We start from the raw sequence: 13,243 nt of genomic DNA, 5'->3' as shown, positions 1-13,243 counted from the left end.
AATTCAATGGAATATTTTACAAAGCGAATGTTAAAACGGCTTGATGAACTACAACAAAAAGCATGTAATAAAAAGACTTCGTGCAATTCATCGAGTAAAAGCTGAAAATGAAGGCGCAGTTGGAAGAGTGAGAAGTCGCAAGAAAGTGCTTCACTTCACTTCGCTTCACTTCACTTCAACAACACAATATCTATGCATCGATTAGATGAGTAGCTATGTCATGTTATGTTATATTCATAAGCAAAAGTATATAGGCTGAAAGGTTTCAACTTCAACTAATGGCGGAAAAATTCCCATTTTACAATCCAAAATATGCTATTATTTAATAATAAATTTAAAACTCGTCCTTTACTTTTTTGCGCTTAAACTTGGAAGGAAACTTTTATGATATTAAAAGTATAAAATCGTTTCAGTCTGGATAATGTTTATCAAATGGTTAACTTAATTAACCTCAAATGAAAATGATTCAATACGAGATTAAATTAGTTGAGATATAAGAAATATTTAAGATTTTATGTATTGAAAATCACAAAAGAAGACAAATGTTGAAGCAACAGAATTACTGAAATTTATAGAAAATTATTTGGGAGTTTGACTTTCTGATAACAATTGCTTCAATCAGTATTTCTGAAAAAGTCTTTGTAATCTGTATCATTATATTGTAGATACATTGTGTTTAATGTATTCCCATTTACGTTGAACGCACAGTACGTCTTTGCATCGTATTTGCATATATGACGTATTTCACGTGATGTACTTGTAATATTTGTACTGCATTTATGTTCTATTCCTGAAATTCTCTCAAAATATTCGACTAAAAAAGATTTTAATAAAAATATTTTTCGAATAAAAAGATTTTAAATACTGCAAGTTTCCCAATAAATCGAATCTGACGCAATGAGCGTTTCCGATACTTTTAGTTTTGTTTGAAAATGAATATGCAGATGGGCATTTTAATTCGAACTTTTTGATTTTATTTCTCGTTTTTTATGTGTGACGTTCCTAAGGTCTTTTGTTGCTTCAAAATTCTGATAATTTTTCCGCGAGTGAAAGAAATTTAAGAATTTTAATGGAAATTATCGAATTGAATTTGAATTTTCATAACTGAATTCTTTTAAAGAACGAAAATATTTATCAAATTTAAATTTATGAAAAAATGAAATTTTCGTCAGCTAGTAGTTACAAATAACATCCCATCTACGTGGGCCTAAAGATATCTGAATGAAGATGTTATTTAGCTGGCACAATATCAAAATTGCTGTCTATCAGAAATTTTAATTGAGGCCATTTGAGTTGTGAAACGGAAAAAGATATGATAGTATATTTCATGCAGAAGAATTTGAAATGATAGCCTTTTTTCTTTGGAATATTTATAGAAATTCAATGAGCATCATCATATCATGATAATCACTGCAACGATATTTCGCCTTACCCCGCTAGTTTCGGAAAAGAAGTGGATCATTTTGTACAGTAACTCAAATAGTTCTCAAAATGATCAAGTATTTAGAGGGGCAGTTAAGTTCAGTATTTGGATTTGATTGATATTGAGTGGATAAATGAATCGTTACAGACTACGAAAATTTTTATTTGCATTAAATTTTGTAGAAAAATTTCAAAGTATTTCTTAGCTATGGTAAGAGCAAACCTTTTCAGCTCATTTTAGAATTTTGATTTCAGGAATGTATCCCATTACCGACTCTTCAAAGATCACAGTTTTCTACCCGTTGCTGGGAACTGAAAATATCATCTGTAAATTATTGATTGCTAATAAAAAATGCGATCAAATGATATTTACAGAAATTGTTAAAATTATAATCGAGAACTTTTTCTCCGTTTTTTTAAATGACAATCATCATTAAATTCCAGAACATTCAGGAAGAATTTCGATATTCTCTCCTTCATTCCTTTCATCTCTCTTCTTAGATGACAATCTACGCAAATTAGAGCGTAAGAATTTGAAATTTATCATCAACTTGATCGCCTCTTTCGAAACAAATACATTTCTTCGGTTGGCATCTGTTAAATTCCTACACTTCCCTAAATTTTCAGCAGATGTTCTGCTGTCTTCCCAAATTTCAATTTCATCAACAAGTTAAAGATTGGTACTGAGCTTTCAGAAACTTTTAGAAGGACTTAGTTAAGTCTGGACTGAAACTGTTATTCAAGACAAGTGTGCTTGGAATTAAGTAAAGCTACAACAGATGGATCAAAAAGTAATTCTCAAAAAGACGAATAAAATGCATCGTAGTTAGAAGAAGATATTATATAAAATGTTTACAGCCAATTAAGTTCATTTTACTTTAAAATTGACAAAAAGAGAAAAGCTGTTGTGAGAGTGATAGTTTGTTATATAAGACCTTTCTATCTTGTATCTTTCTCAGATCTATGATCAAATCATTTGATCATTTTCTTGTTTGGTAAAACTTTTCACATTTTTAATTCAAAGATGGATTAGAATCTTGAACGATAAAACAGTTAAGCAATAAGAGAAGAAACTATTCAATATAATGAACTTAAAATTGTATGGATTTAAATTTTACTACAAAATGAATAGATGGATGTGCTTTCAGTTGTAACAATCCAAAACTTCGAGAATTACGAAAGCTTCCAGTGTCTCAGACATTTCTATCCGATGAATATGGGTGGATTTAAAAATGTTAAATACTTGAGAGGAAATCCTCTGATCTGAATGTTTCCAATGTTGACAATGAGACACTGATGGACCATACGCTTTTTTTATTAAATTCTTTATGATTCCTTTCAGAACTATGAGGTCTTTTCAAACTTTATTTTACATTTAAATGAATTGAGGTGCAAATTATAGCGCCCGAAGAATTTTCCGGAAGGGCATTTAATGACACTTGAAGAGAAGGTCCTCAGTAAAATTTTTCAGATATTCGGAAACAGTTTTGGGAAATGTGGCAAAATAGGTTTCATTAGTTTACATCCATTGATATGGGTTTAATTAATAATTTAGTGAAGGATATTGATAGAAGAAAGATATGCTAATTAGAATTTGGAAGTATTCAGCAGACTTTAGTCTTCAATAAAATAAGATATAGAGAATCTGAAAAAAAAATAAGATAAAGAGAATTTCATAAAGAGTGGAAAGCTGTCACCTGCCTAACACAGATAGATGATGCTTTCGGGATGGAAGAAATACGGCACTGATTTTGAATCTCCCACTAAATTATTTCAGGAAAAGCGATGTTCAGAAAAGACAGATTTTTACGAGAAGATTACATAATTAATGTTCCGGAATGGGTATGATAGTTGAGGACAGGGACGAGAGTTAATATTTAGAGACGAGAGTTAATATTTAGAGTCGAAGGTCATCGTAACGCTTAACCTTTGCTTCAGGATAAACAAAGGGAATAGGAAGGAGTGAGAAGATAAGTGAAGGGAAATAAGCCAAAATCTGAAATGTAAGGTTGTAGAATTGACTCAATAAATAAATGTTAAACTTAAACTTAAGGCAATCCTTGCAGTTATATCGACGAGCAAGACCAGTCACTACTAAGGAAATAATGAAGTAGAGGAAATGTCGCTTGGCTCCTCATGACGATTAAAGACGATTTTTAATATTCGTCAAATAAGTCAAATTCAAGAATCGTAGGTAAGCGACGACAAATGGACATGGCAGATATTAGAGAGATATGCTCAGAAAAGGACTCTAAGACGTCCGCAATGTACGACTTTTAACAAAAATTGTTATAAGCAAAAGCAATCGATAAGGTGGGATTCAGAATATTCCCGATTAATTGCAATAAAATTCGACCAGAGCTGACCTGAGATATGGGACACTCCTGGTGAGTTCCATATCTTTTGATGCAATTCGGTTTAATTAGAATTAGATAGTTGCAAAATCATTTCCTACTATTCATATAAATTAATGCTCAAACTTGAAATATTATCTGCCTGTCAACTTTGTCCTTCACATCTAAATTTTACTCTCATTTGACACTAATACACTCTTATGAACATGGGGAAAAGGCAAATTAGTTAGCACACTTATCAGTGTTAATATATTAAATGACTGGGACCAAATTTAATTTGATTATATTGAACTAACTAATGCAATTTTGCTAATTAGCTTGGTTCAACTTATTGGTGAATAAAATTAATCTAAGATTTCGAGCATCGGAAAGAATACTTTTAAATTCTACGATTGACCTTAAACTAACGATGAAATTCCGAATAGAATCCTCCAGGGTTTTCTTTTTCTGCTTGAAAACTCATTAAATTAATTAGCAGACGAGAAAACAGACAGCATCACAAATCCACGTTTTCTTGCAATCCTTTTATTATCATCCTCTTCTACTCCCAAATTAAAATTTTTTTTTCCCTTATCAACTGCCTATGTGATGTGTCGCATTCTGCGAATCAAAACTCCTTCGTTGAATCTTATTCCAGGGAAACTATTCCAATTATAAATTATAATTAATGAAAAATAGGAATTCACAAATCGAATTATTCGAATATTTTCACTTTTTTCGACTCAAAATCTCTTTGGTCGGGCACAGAGCTATTGAGAGTTGCAAAATTTGCATATTCATGTCTTTTCAGTACTTTATTTTTCAAAATTACTTAATAATATCCATATTTAGTGGTGCGAAAAAAGAAATTTATACAGAGCTGATTATTTTGAAAGAACTTTGCTTTCATTTTTACTTTAACTCACAGCAAGTGAAATGTGTTGAAATTGACAGGTTTGTAAAAGTTACAACCAATTTTTAAAGTCTTAAAATTTCTAAAAATTACAGATTAGTTTTTAAAACGAATACAACACTTGTTTAATCACGGAAAATGATAGCTTACTCAATTGAAGGATACAAAAAGATGTTGGAAAAATAAAACAACTTCAAAAGATTATTCAACCAAGTACAGTTCGACAATAACTTTTAATGTAATGCAAAACTTTGAATGCAATTTTCAGCTGTCAATTAATGAATACAAAAAAATCAGAAAAATTTCATTAAGGAAACAATAGAAGAGTCCATTTTAAATGGGACAAATTAGAACAGCATCAAATATACATCTATATTTAAGCGAAAAAAAGGATGTGATCACACGCACTTTTTTATACTCCAAACCAGGAATGGAAGATCAAAATTTGCGCTCATGGACCGTGTTATTTTTGTGTGTCACCCTTAAGTGTTTGTTTTGATAGTGCTGATAACGCGCTCTTAATTATCACTATGTTAAGGGGTTTGGCTCGTCCTGATAGGCCTGATTCTCCTCAGTTTTAGGTTGTCTACTGGGATAAGATTGTCCATCTTGAGAAAAGACTCTTTGATTCTCTTTATTTATATTTCAATAAATGATTGTCGGCCAGCTTCCGAAATTTCGTTTCAGAACATCTTTTGCAGTCAATCATTAGCTTCCTGAACTGGAAATATTAGTCTGACATCATACTTCAATCCAGATCACTTCATGAAGTTGATGTGTAATTACGTCTTTCTAAACTGGCCACGTAATTAAGATAGCGTCCGTTGAAACCATCATTTGTTGCGTTAATCACATTTTATGCTTTTTTAATTACGTAGTCTGAGCCACAGTTGGTGAAAAAAAGTTTAGGACTTATTGCTGAAATTTTCGGTGGGCCAGATACGCTGTATCGGTGTGATTTTTCATTTGTCATACAGTTTTAATATATTGTCAGACTTGTTTTCCTTCGGTGTGTTTCAAATGTTTCAGGATTGATTAGTTTGGCATGACGTATTGTAATTGAAACCAAACAAAAAAAAACTTCGCGAAATGTATATATCTTAGACTAGTGAATGTGAAATGAGATGAGAGATTTCAGACTCAGTCATTGCTCATCAAGGTTTCCGGTACTCGTTTTGGAGAAACTTCAAAAAATTGGTTATTTCCCTCTTATGTTTTCAGGTTTTTGAGCAATGTTAGGAAATTGTATCGCAGTCCCACAAATGTCACCAATCGCAAACATTCGGTGTTAATTGTATATTAGCTATGATGTCATCGACTCATTCAGAAGGTTCATTTAACATATTTGTTTGAGTCACTCGAGTCTGAGTGCGCTGACCTCGGTATTGCTAGAAGATATAACATAGAAGAAATGCCAAAATTTGATTTAATTTAATAACCTTATTTCGTTCATTAGCAGAATGCTTTTGATTGAGTTGAAGCATCTGGAACACATTTTTGGTTGTGATTCAACTTTTTCGGCGGATGCTTTTTCCCATATCCGAATTTCTTAGAGACGAATTTTAAACATATATAAATCTGTTTTGAGGAACTAAGCTGCTAACCATTTAAGTTCCTGTAGAGAGGGTTTCTGTCCATTCGAAAATTTCAGTTTTCTTGCTTTTTCAGTTTCCTTTTCTTTCCCAAAATCTCAGTTTTCTTTCCTTTTTTGACCTATAATGAGAATTTTGTGCTTTATTTTTATAGGATGCATTGCTTAGAGTTTCAAGTGCTTAAATTAATAATGATTGACAATTAGTTTTTAGATCATGTTTATGATGTTCACATGGACATCAGTCATCAGTTTTTCCCACTTCCGAGCGTAGCAATTCCGGATATCACTATTAATCACCCATCTGTGGCAGAGGTAAATTAGTACTTCGTAAATTTATTGATTAATACTATCTAAAACTTCTTATCATAAACAGATTTTTGGTATTCCTCAAATTATTCCGCGTTTTTTTCTGCGAAATTTCAGTACAATTTCGAGAATGAGAGAAAAGCTATTGCTGATTACGAAAAGAATAAAACCGCCTTAGCAGTCAAAGTGAAGGAAATGAAAACTAGGAATGTAATCCCTGCGAAACAATCAAACATTATGGTTGAGAGAGTGCCAAATTTAATCTGCGAATTACATGCTCGAAAAGTTCATTCAGGCGTTATACTGAAACCGAGTCGCGCTGTAGCCACAACTCAACAGGTTAGAATATTCATCCGATTCTAAAATATCCGACTGAATATGGATCATTAACTTTTATTACTATTAAATTAATTTTTGAAATCTTGGCTTTGGTAATGAAAATGCCCAAAAAATTCATGTATTTTATGTTAGCATTATGTTTTTAAAAATAATGCAAAGCTAGATCCTCTTCTTCCAAATTGACATGCTTTCTTATAAAGTGATCATAAGTGGAAAAGGCAGTTTTTAACGAATTGGAGATTTTGTGGATATGCAGTTTATTTAGCAGTGTTGGAGAACGTTGACTTTTTAATTTGTTGGATGATTTGGGCGCCAAATCATGATTTCTCACTGCAGCAAAATACGAAACCAGTGAAACCAGCACTGAATGCCTTCGAAGAATTTGAGTTGAAACCAAATCTCTTTGATCTCCTGGAATTAAGTACTATAGATGATAAAGCTGCCCTTGAACAGATACTTGCCAATGCGCCACAATCTCCGAGCGTTGTCGGAAGTAGTACCCAACCTTCTTCAGGATTAATGTCTTCATCATCGATTCCAAACATGGTCTGTTACAGCTACTCTTATTTGTGCTGCTTTGCATAAAAAACATTTAAATTTATCTTATCAATAGAAATAAATGATTCTTATGCTGTAAGGAACTGTGGGTGACCCAGTTTTTCGAAGAAAAAAAGCCTTTTTTTTTTCATGCTTGACCCTAATAAATTGTTCGTTTTATACTTTGAATTTCAAAATCCAGAAATTGCCCCAATTTATTCAAATTATTCTGATTCATTTAGCTCTAATTTCTTTCAGGGTTTGAAAACATCAGAAACCGATGATACTCACAGTCTATATAATTTGTCGACTCTCAAAAGCTATAATAACTCATTTGGTATTGGCGTATCTAGTGCCTCTTTCAGGCGAAACTTGTAGAGTTTTCTTTGGGCTAACTAAATTCGGATCGTTTTAAAAGGTTCTTTTTTCCTAGTTGTTTTAGTGTTTAAAAGAAAGGATTTGTTTCTTTGTCGGAGTAAAATTTAGTGCCTTTTATGAAGCACGTCATTTTAATCTTTCTTTAACTCCAAAATTAATTGTGAAAGTGGTTTTACCCACTGATCAGATTAACTTATTAACTTGTCTTAAATTTGCCTACGTGTTGCAACTTCCGATGTAAAAAAGAAACTAACCCTGGATATTTCTAATGGTTAGTGTCAAATCACGGATATCTGACTTGAGTTCAAGTATTTAAGTGACTTGTTTAACTGCAACTGTTCAGAATTAGGGGCTCATCTACTATTTTCCATCAAAAATTTTCAGATGGATCTGTTACCGATGTATAATATTTCGAAATTTTTAGCTGTTTGAGCATAATATGTAAAAGTGGAATGTATTATATTGGCCGTTTTGTATTGTTGATTTCCTAATCAGATCCCACATAGCCTTATTTCAGCCGTTCTTACTGAATCGCTGACGAATGAATCATTGCAGATTCTGATGTACTTGGTTTTTATCACTTAATTTGCATTTACTCCAGTTTGTTCACCTGCTTTGTCACTAAGAAATTAAAGCGAAATAAAATTTCGTTTACTGGCGAATTTGTAAACTGTTGTATCTTTCACTATTCGAGTTTTCGTTGGAATAAATTTGGAATATCTAACAGCTGAAAAGAGAGTGATGCGGTCTTCTTTTGTTTGAAAGGAAACTTCTTATCAGCTTTCTAAACGATATTGCCCTCTATTTAATGTTTGTCGTCCAATTTTTCCAACATACTTCAACATTAGCGTAACCTTCTCGTTGTTCTATCTTATTTAAAGTAACATAAAATACTGCCTTGTTGATAGAATAATACCGTGGTATCGGTGTTGCAGTGTCCCATAAGATACTGTTGATGTCCCAAATGATGAAATAAAATTTTCGGAACTTTTTTTTTCAGTGATGTTGATCAACAGTTACTACAGAAAAAAATTCCCGAAGATTTTATCAAACAAACTGCGAACTTCACTAAAACTAATCAGGCATTGCATAGCATCTCCTTTTCATCCGCAAAAATTTGTGGGCCAAGAATTTCATCTGGATGAAATAGAGCTTTCTACTTCTCCTCCGGACTCTCGCTTCCCCACTTGTACCTTCTACTGTAATCATCTACTGTGTCACGCAGTAATAAGAGTAGTGAAGCTAAAAATTTTTGGATATTATTTCGGGAATTCAACGATCCATCACGTATTTTAACCGATCAGTCGAATAACGGGTTTTTTTTCCCGAACATAAGTTGCAGATTTTGTTTTCCAAGGTTATAATGTTGCAATTTATTTTAACCGGAAATCATGCGGGTTAGGACGGTTTTTGTATTGATATTGCTGTTCATATATTCCTGCCCAGTTGTTTGATCACTGATATTCAATTTGTTTATTCTTCATCTTTATGAAAAATTCAAAAAGACACCTAAATAAAAGATTCTTGTCTTTACAGTGAGTACAGTATGACGCAGTACAGTACGAATAGTAATCGTACTGTGGTACAGTATACGTAACGTACGGTCAATACATCAATTAAGATATGAATAGATAACATTTCGTTTTTTTTCATTCAGTATGTTCTTTCCTTTCTCTATAAAGAAAATAAGAAGCATTGGAGTAGCGGTCAGTGATGAGATTGAATAACGCAGAGAAAGAGAAGGACGAACGGATAGATGACTGAATTCGTCTACCCTTGTTAATATCGATTTATGTATCAGATGGCGGTTTGTATAGACTGGTGACAATGGTGTCTTCCAAGGTCCCTTCTATTGATGTACTTTTTCTTTTAGTTATTCGATTTCTGGAAACATCCTCGCTGTCGGCAATATTTCCAGGTGAGATTGCAGGATTGATTGTAAGAGAGTGGATGCTGAGCTACGAGTAGCATTCCTGACATTAACCGACATAAATTATAGTCATTCCGAATTAGTTAAATTTAATTTTCAGAGAATGTTTTTACGGTTGGACGATTGGCGTATAGGCGATTATTACTGGATCCTCAATCTGCATCCCTTTATGTGGGCGCAAATGGGCACTTATTTCGATTGTGGGCATATAATATCAATGTAACTGCATCCACCGATGGCCTGGTACTCTATAGTTTTGTTTCGCATCTAATTTTCTAATTTTATGCAATTTTCGTCACTTTAATGGTTGCGAAGGTTTAATCTATAAAAGTGACTTTTTATGAGACATATTATACTGCTGGAGAATATATTATGGGAGGTTTATTTCCAATGTAAAAGGAGTTAAAGTTTCTGATATATTGAAACTGTGCATGAACACTTAAAGATTGTTCTGGGATTTATTTTAAAACGAAAATCTGCAACTGAATAAGTGTGACCTTATTATAAATTTAGTATGCTCACGTAGAACTCCCGGTTTCCCCATCCGATGCTGAAGAGTGCCGTCGCGCCGGCCATGCGGAGTGTATCAATGGAGTACGACTTATGTTCCTGAAGGAAGGTCATCAGACATTGCTGGTTTGTTCCTCGAATGCTATGAAACCGCAGCTACGTGAATTGGATGCGTTGTCGCTACAAGAACGTTCCTCTCCCGAAAATGTTATCGGTGTTTGTTCAGCTCACGTAGATCTCAATACAACGGCGGTACTTGTCGGTAAATTGAAATTCTTTTTATAGAGATATTAGTTTTATCAAATGTCATCAGTTAGTGAAGTTTTGCGTTGTATCTGTGGTCATTATCTTAGTGGTTGGTACTTCCTAATGTTCATCTGGGAAGGCTTATTGCATGACTGTTAAATTTGTAGAATGGGGTAACCCGGAAGATATACCTGCTATTTATTCTGGTATCAGGACAGGTCTTATTCTCGACAACAATCTTATTTATCGGCCGCCACTAGTCAAAAACAATAAGGAAGTGTATTCCTCGATGCGAACCATCTATACAGATTCGAAATGGTTATATGGTAAATTAATATTAATGTAGAATTACAAGAGATTATATAAGGAATTAGAGCGATGCACATTAAAAGATACAAGTAATGAAATGATGTAAGGGTAAAAAGACCGCAATGTTATATATCCCTACATTTCGGTAGCATTCAAGGTACTAGACATAATTTTTGGTTTAATATCTAGAACTTTCTTTTGATGCACATGATTATTTAATTTACTTAAATCTAATCAAACTATGGCTTAGAGCCGGACTTCGTGGCATCATTCAACATTGACAAATATGTGTACTTCTTTTTCCGTGAAATAGCGATTGAGCGTGAGAACTGTGAACATATAGTGTTCTCTAGAGTTGCTCGTATTTGTAAGGTGAGTCCTGTTTTCGTTTTTTTGAATTTGATTATTTCTTTTTTTGGATGATTATGTTGACATTGAAAGCTGCTCCAATAAATGTCATTTTCGTTTGTAATTTACATTTCATCATATAATGACTCTGACTTATCGAAGCTGTACGTCCATATCACCATGCAGAAATGTTATGATATTGTGTCGATCAGCTTTTCGGTTAGTCTATAAATAGTCAAAAGATATATTACACAAGTTATAGAAAGATGTTGGTGGGAAAAATGTGCTGCGACAGGTCTGGACTACTTTTGTCAAAGCTCGTCTGAACTGTTCAACTTCTTCAAAGTTTCCTGTTTATTTCAATGAATTGCGTACGTTCGATTCATGCTTTTCAGTTAACATGCCCCCAGTGAATTATAAATTTTCTTCATTGTTGGCAGCTTTTTTGTTAAACATGTCGAAACCGTAAAAGAAATATATTTCGGCAGTAACTAATCATTCATAGTAGTTGCTCCGTCTTAAGATATAGTTTTAATACTGGTTTTTGCTCGTTTCATTATTTTTTATGCTGCATTTGTTAATTTTTAGAATCACTGCAAAGTGTAGATGGTAGATCTGACAGTTTGTTCTACGCTACGTTCACAACACCTGATATCTCCTTTGGTGGTAGCGCTGTTTGCGTATTTTCGTTAAACAGTATTAGTCAGGTATTTCATAAATAATTCTTATTTAAATGGACTTGATTGTGTTGGTATGTGATTGGGTGGAATTGTAATAAATCAACAGTTGATTAAATTATTTAGTCATTAAACAGTTCAGAGGACTCGACTATTTTAAAATTCATACTCGAATTTGATTCTAACGCTAGCAACGAACTGAAATAATGTAGTTATATCCATAATTACCGTTTCATACTGAAATAAGTTCATAGTTGTTCGATCACGGATATTTTTTGGAGCAAACTTCATCCGATGATGGTTGGATCATCACACCACCTGAAAATGTTCCTGAACATCGTCCTGGGACGGTAAATTTTCTTAACCAATTAATTTATGCTCCAAAATTTTTTATTTCTACCAAATCGATGTCTTTTTTGTTGCAAAATTATTTGAAATCATCATTTTAGTGTACAGCCAATTCGGCATCTGTCTCGGATAGTAGTCTACATTTTGCTCGATCGCACTTATTAATGGCAGATGCTGTATCAACTGATCGCCCATTACTAGTATTGCGTGATGAACTGCTGACGCATATTGCTGTCGATACAATGGAAGATGTCAACGTTATTTTCGTTTATTCGCATAGGTTAGTTTTAAACATTATTGAAAATTATTCTACTGCTTGGGAATTTCAACTAATACTGGAAATTCTATCATACTATCATACTATCATACTCAGAAATTCCAGAGACCATGCATGTTATTTTCTAGCCTTTGCTATAGTAACATCGTTGAAATGTTTCCAAGTAATAAAATTATTTCCAGTAAGCTCAGAAGCCTAAATCACATTTTGTGAAAGCAGGAAAATTCTGCCAAAACATTTAAAATTTCATCAAAAAATTGGGCTTCAGGTAACATACATTGTCTTTCAGTTCTCAAAAACTGCATAAAATAGCGCATTGGTTTGAAGAAGCGGACAGGCATTCAAAATTGTTAGCTACGTATAATTTGCAAAATACTGGAACTGTTTTTGCTATGGCATTATTGCCGGGCGAATTTGTCTATTTATCGGATGAGGATAACGTCGCTCAGTACTTCCTAGCCCAATGCTCGCTTCATACTACATGTGCACAATGTGCTGTTGACCCGTATTGTTCATGGAATCCTGCTCGTGGATTGTGTTATAGACGTGAACAATCTCACTTATCGGTAGCTGGGTAAATGATCTTTTCATATTCATTTTTTGTTAATTTTCTTTGGACTTTGAGACTTATTGTATTTTCTGTTACTCTAAATTTGTGCTTACGAAACTGAATTCCGTTTACTTTTTTCTTGTGTCTTATCAAATCAAATTTCGAAATGAACATTTCGCTGAGGCACTGTCTCTTTAATAGGTTTAGCTTTAAATGAGACTCAGCG

At 33.3% G+C, this 13,243-nt stretch overlaps 3 protein-coding genes across 4 annotated transcripts; all 3 read left to right on the top strand.

Annotated features, from left to right (window-relative positions):
• Nucleotides 1-2,554: 2,554 nt before the first annotated feature.
• On the top strand, nt 2,555-4,797 carry LOAG_00434 (hypothetical protein; the record flags this gene model as incomplete). The annotated part of the gene is made up of 6 exons (XM_003135974.1): nt 2,555-2,656; nt 2,825-2,930; nt 3,200-3,264; nt 3,617-3,735; nt 4,608-4,709; nt 4,764-4,797. 6 exons carry the CDS (start codon nt 2,555-2,557, stop codon nt 4,795-4,797), a joined length of 528 nt encoding a protein of 175 aa, XP_003136022.1.
• Nucleotides 4,798-5,883: 1,086 nt separating this feature from the next.
• LOAG_00433 lies at nt 5,884-8,484 on the top strand (the record flags this gene model as incomplete). 2 transcript variants are annotated; one of them, XM_020445430.1, is made up of 6 exons in its annotated part: nt 5,884-5,998; nt 6,474-6,574; nt 6,686-6,907; nt 7,244-7,453; nt 7,703-7,862; nt 8,340-8,484. In XM_020445430.1, the coding sequence occupies exons 1-5, from the start codon at nt 5,974-5,976 to the stop codon at nt 7,820-7,822; spliced, it is 678 nt and encodes a 225-aa protein (XP_020304104.1). In that variant the 5' UTR covers nt 5,884-5,973. The 2 variants fall into 2 exon arrangements, with proteins under 2 accessions (XP_020304104.1, XP_020306125.1); XM_020445431.1 differs by lacking the exon at nt 8,340-8,484 and having other exon boundaries at nt 6,474-6,907; nt 7,703-7,822.
• Nucleotides 8,485-9,462: 978 nt separating this feature from the next.
• Nucleotides 9,463-13,045, top strand: LOAG_00432 (sema domain-containing protein; the record flags this gene model as incomplete). The annotated part of the gene is made up of 10 exons (XM_003135972.2): nt 9,463-9,740; nt 9,853-9,995; nt 10,266-10,524; nt 10,676-10,834; nt 11,068-11,189; nt 11,428-11,536; nt 11,754-11,872; nt 12,097-12,192; nt 12,292-12,470; nt 12,757-13,045. Exons 1-10 carry the CDS (start codon nt 9,650-9,652, stop codon nt 13,043-13,045), a joined length of 1,566 nt encoding a protein of 521 aa, XP_003136020.1. The 5' UTR covers nt 9,463-9,649.
• Between the last annotated feature and the right edge of the window lie 198 nt (nt 13,046-13,243).

The sequence above is a fragment of the Loa loa genome (genome assembly GCF_000183805.2).
Source record: "Loa loa unplaced genomic scaffold supercont3.94, whole genome shotgun sequence".
Classification (NCBI taxonomy): Eukaryota; Metazoa; Nematoda; class Chromadorea; order Rhabditida; family Onchocercidae; genus Loa; species Loa loa.
This window is presented reverse-complemented; position numbering and strand designations above follow the sequence as displayed.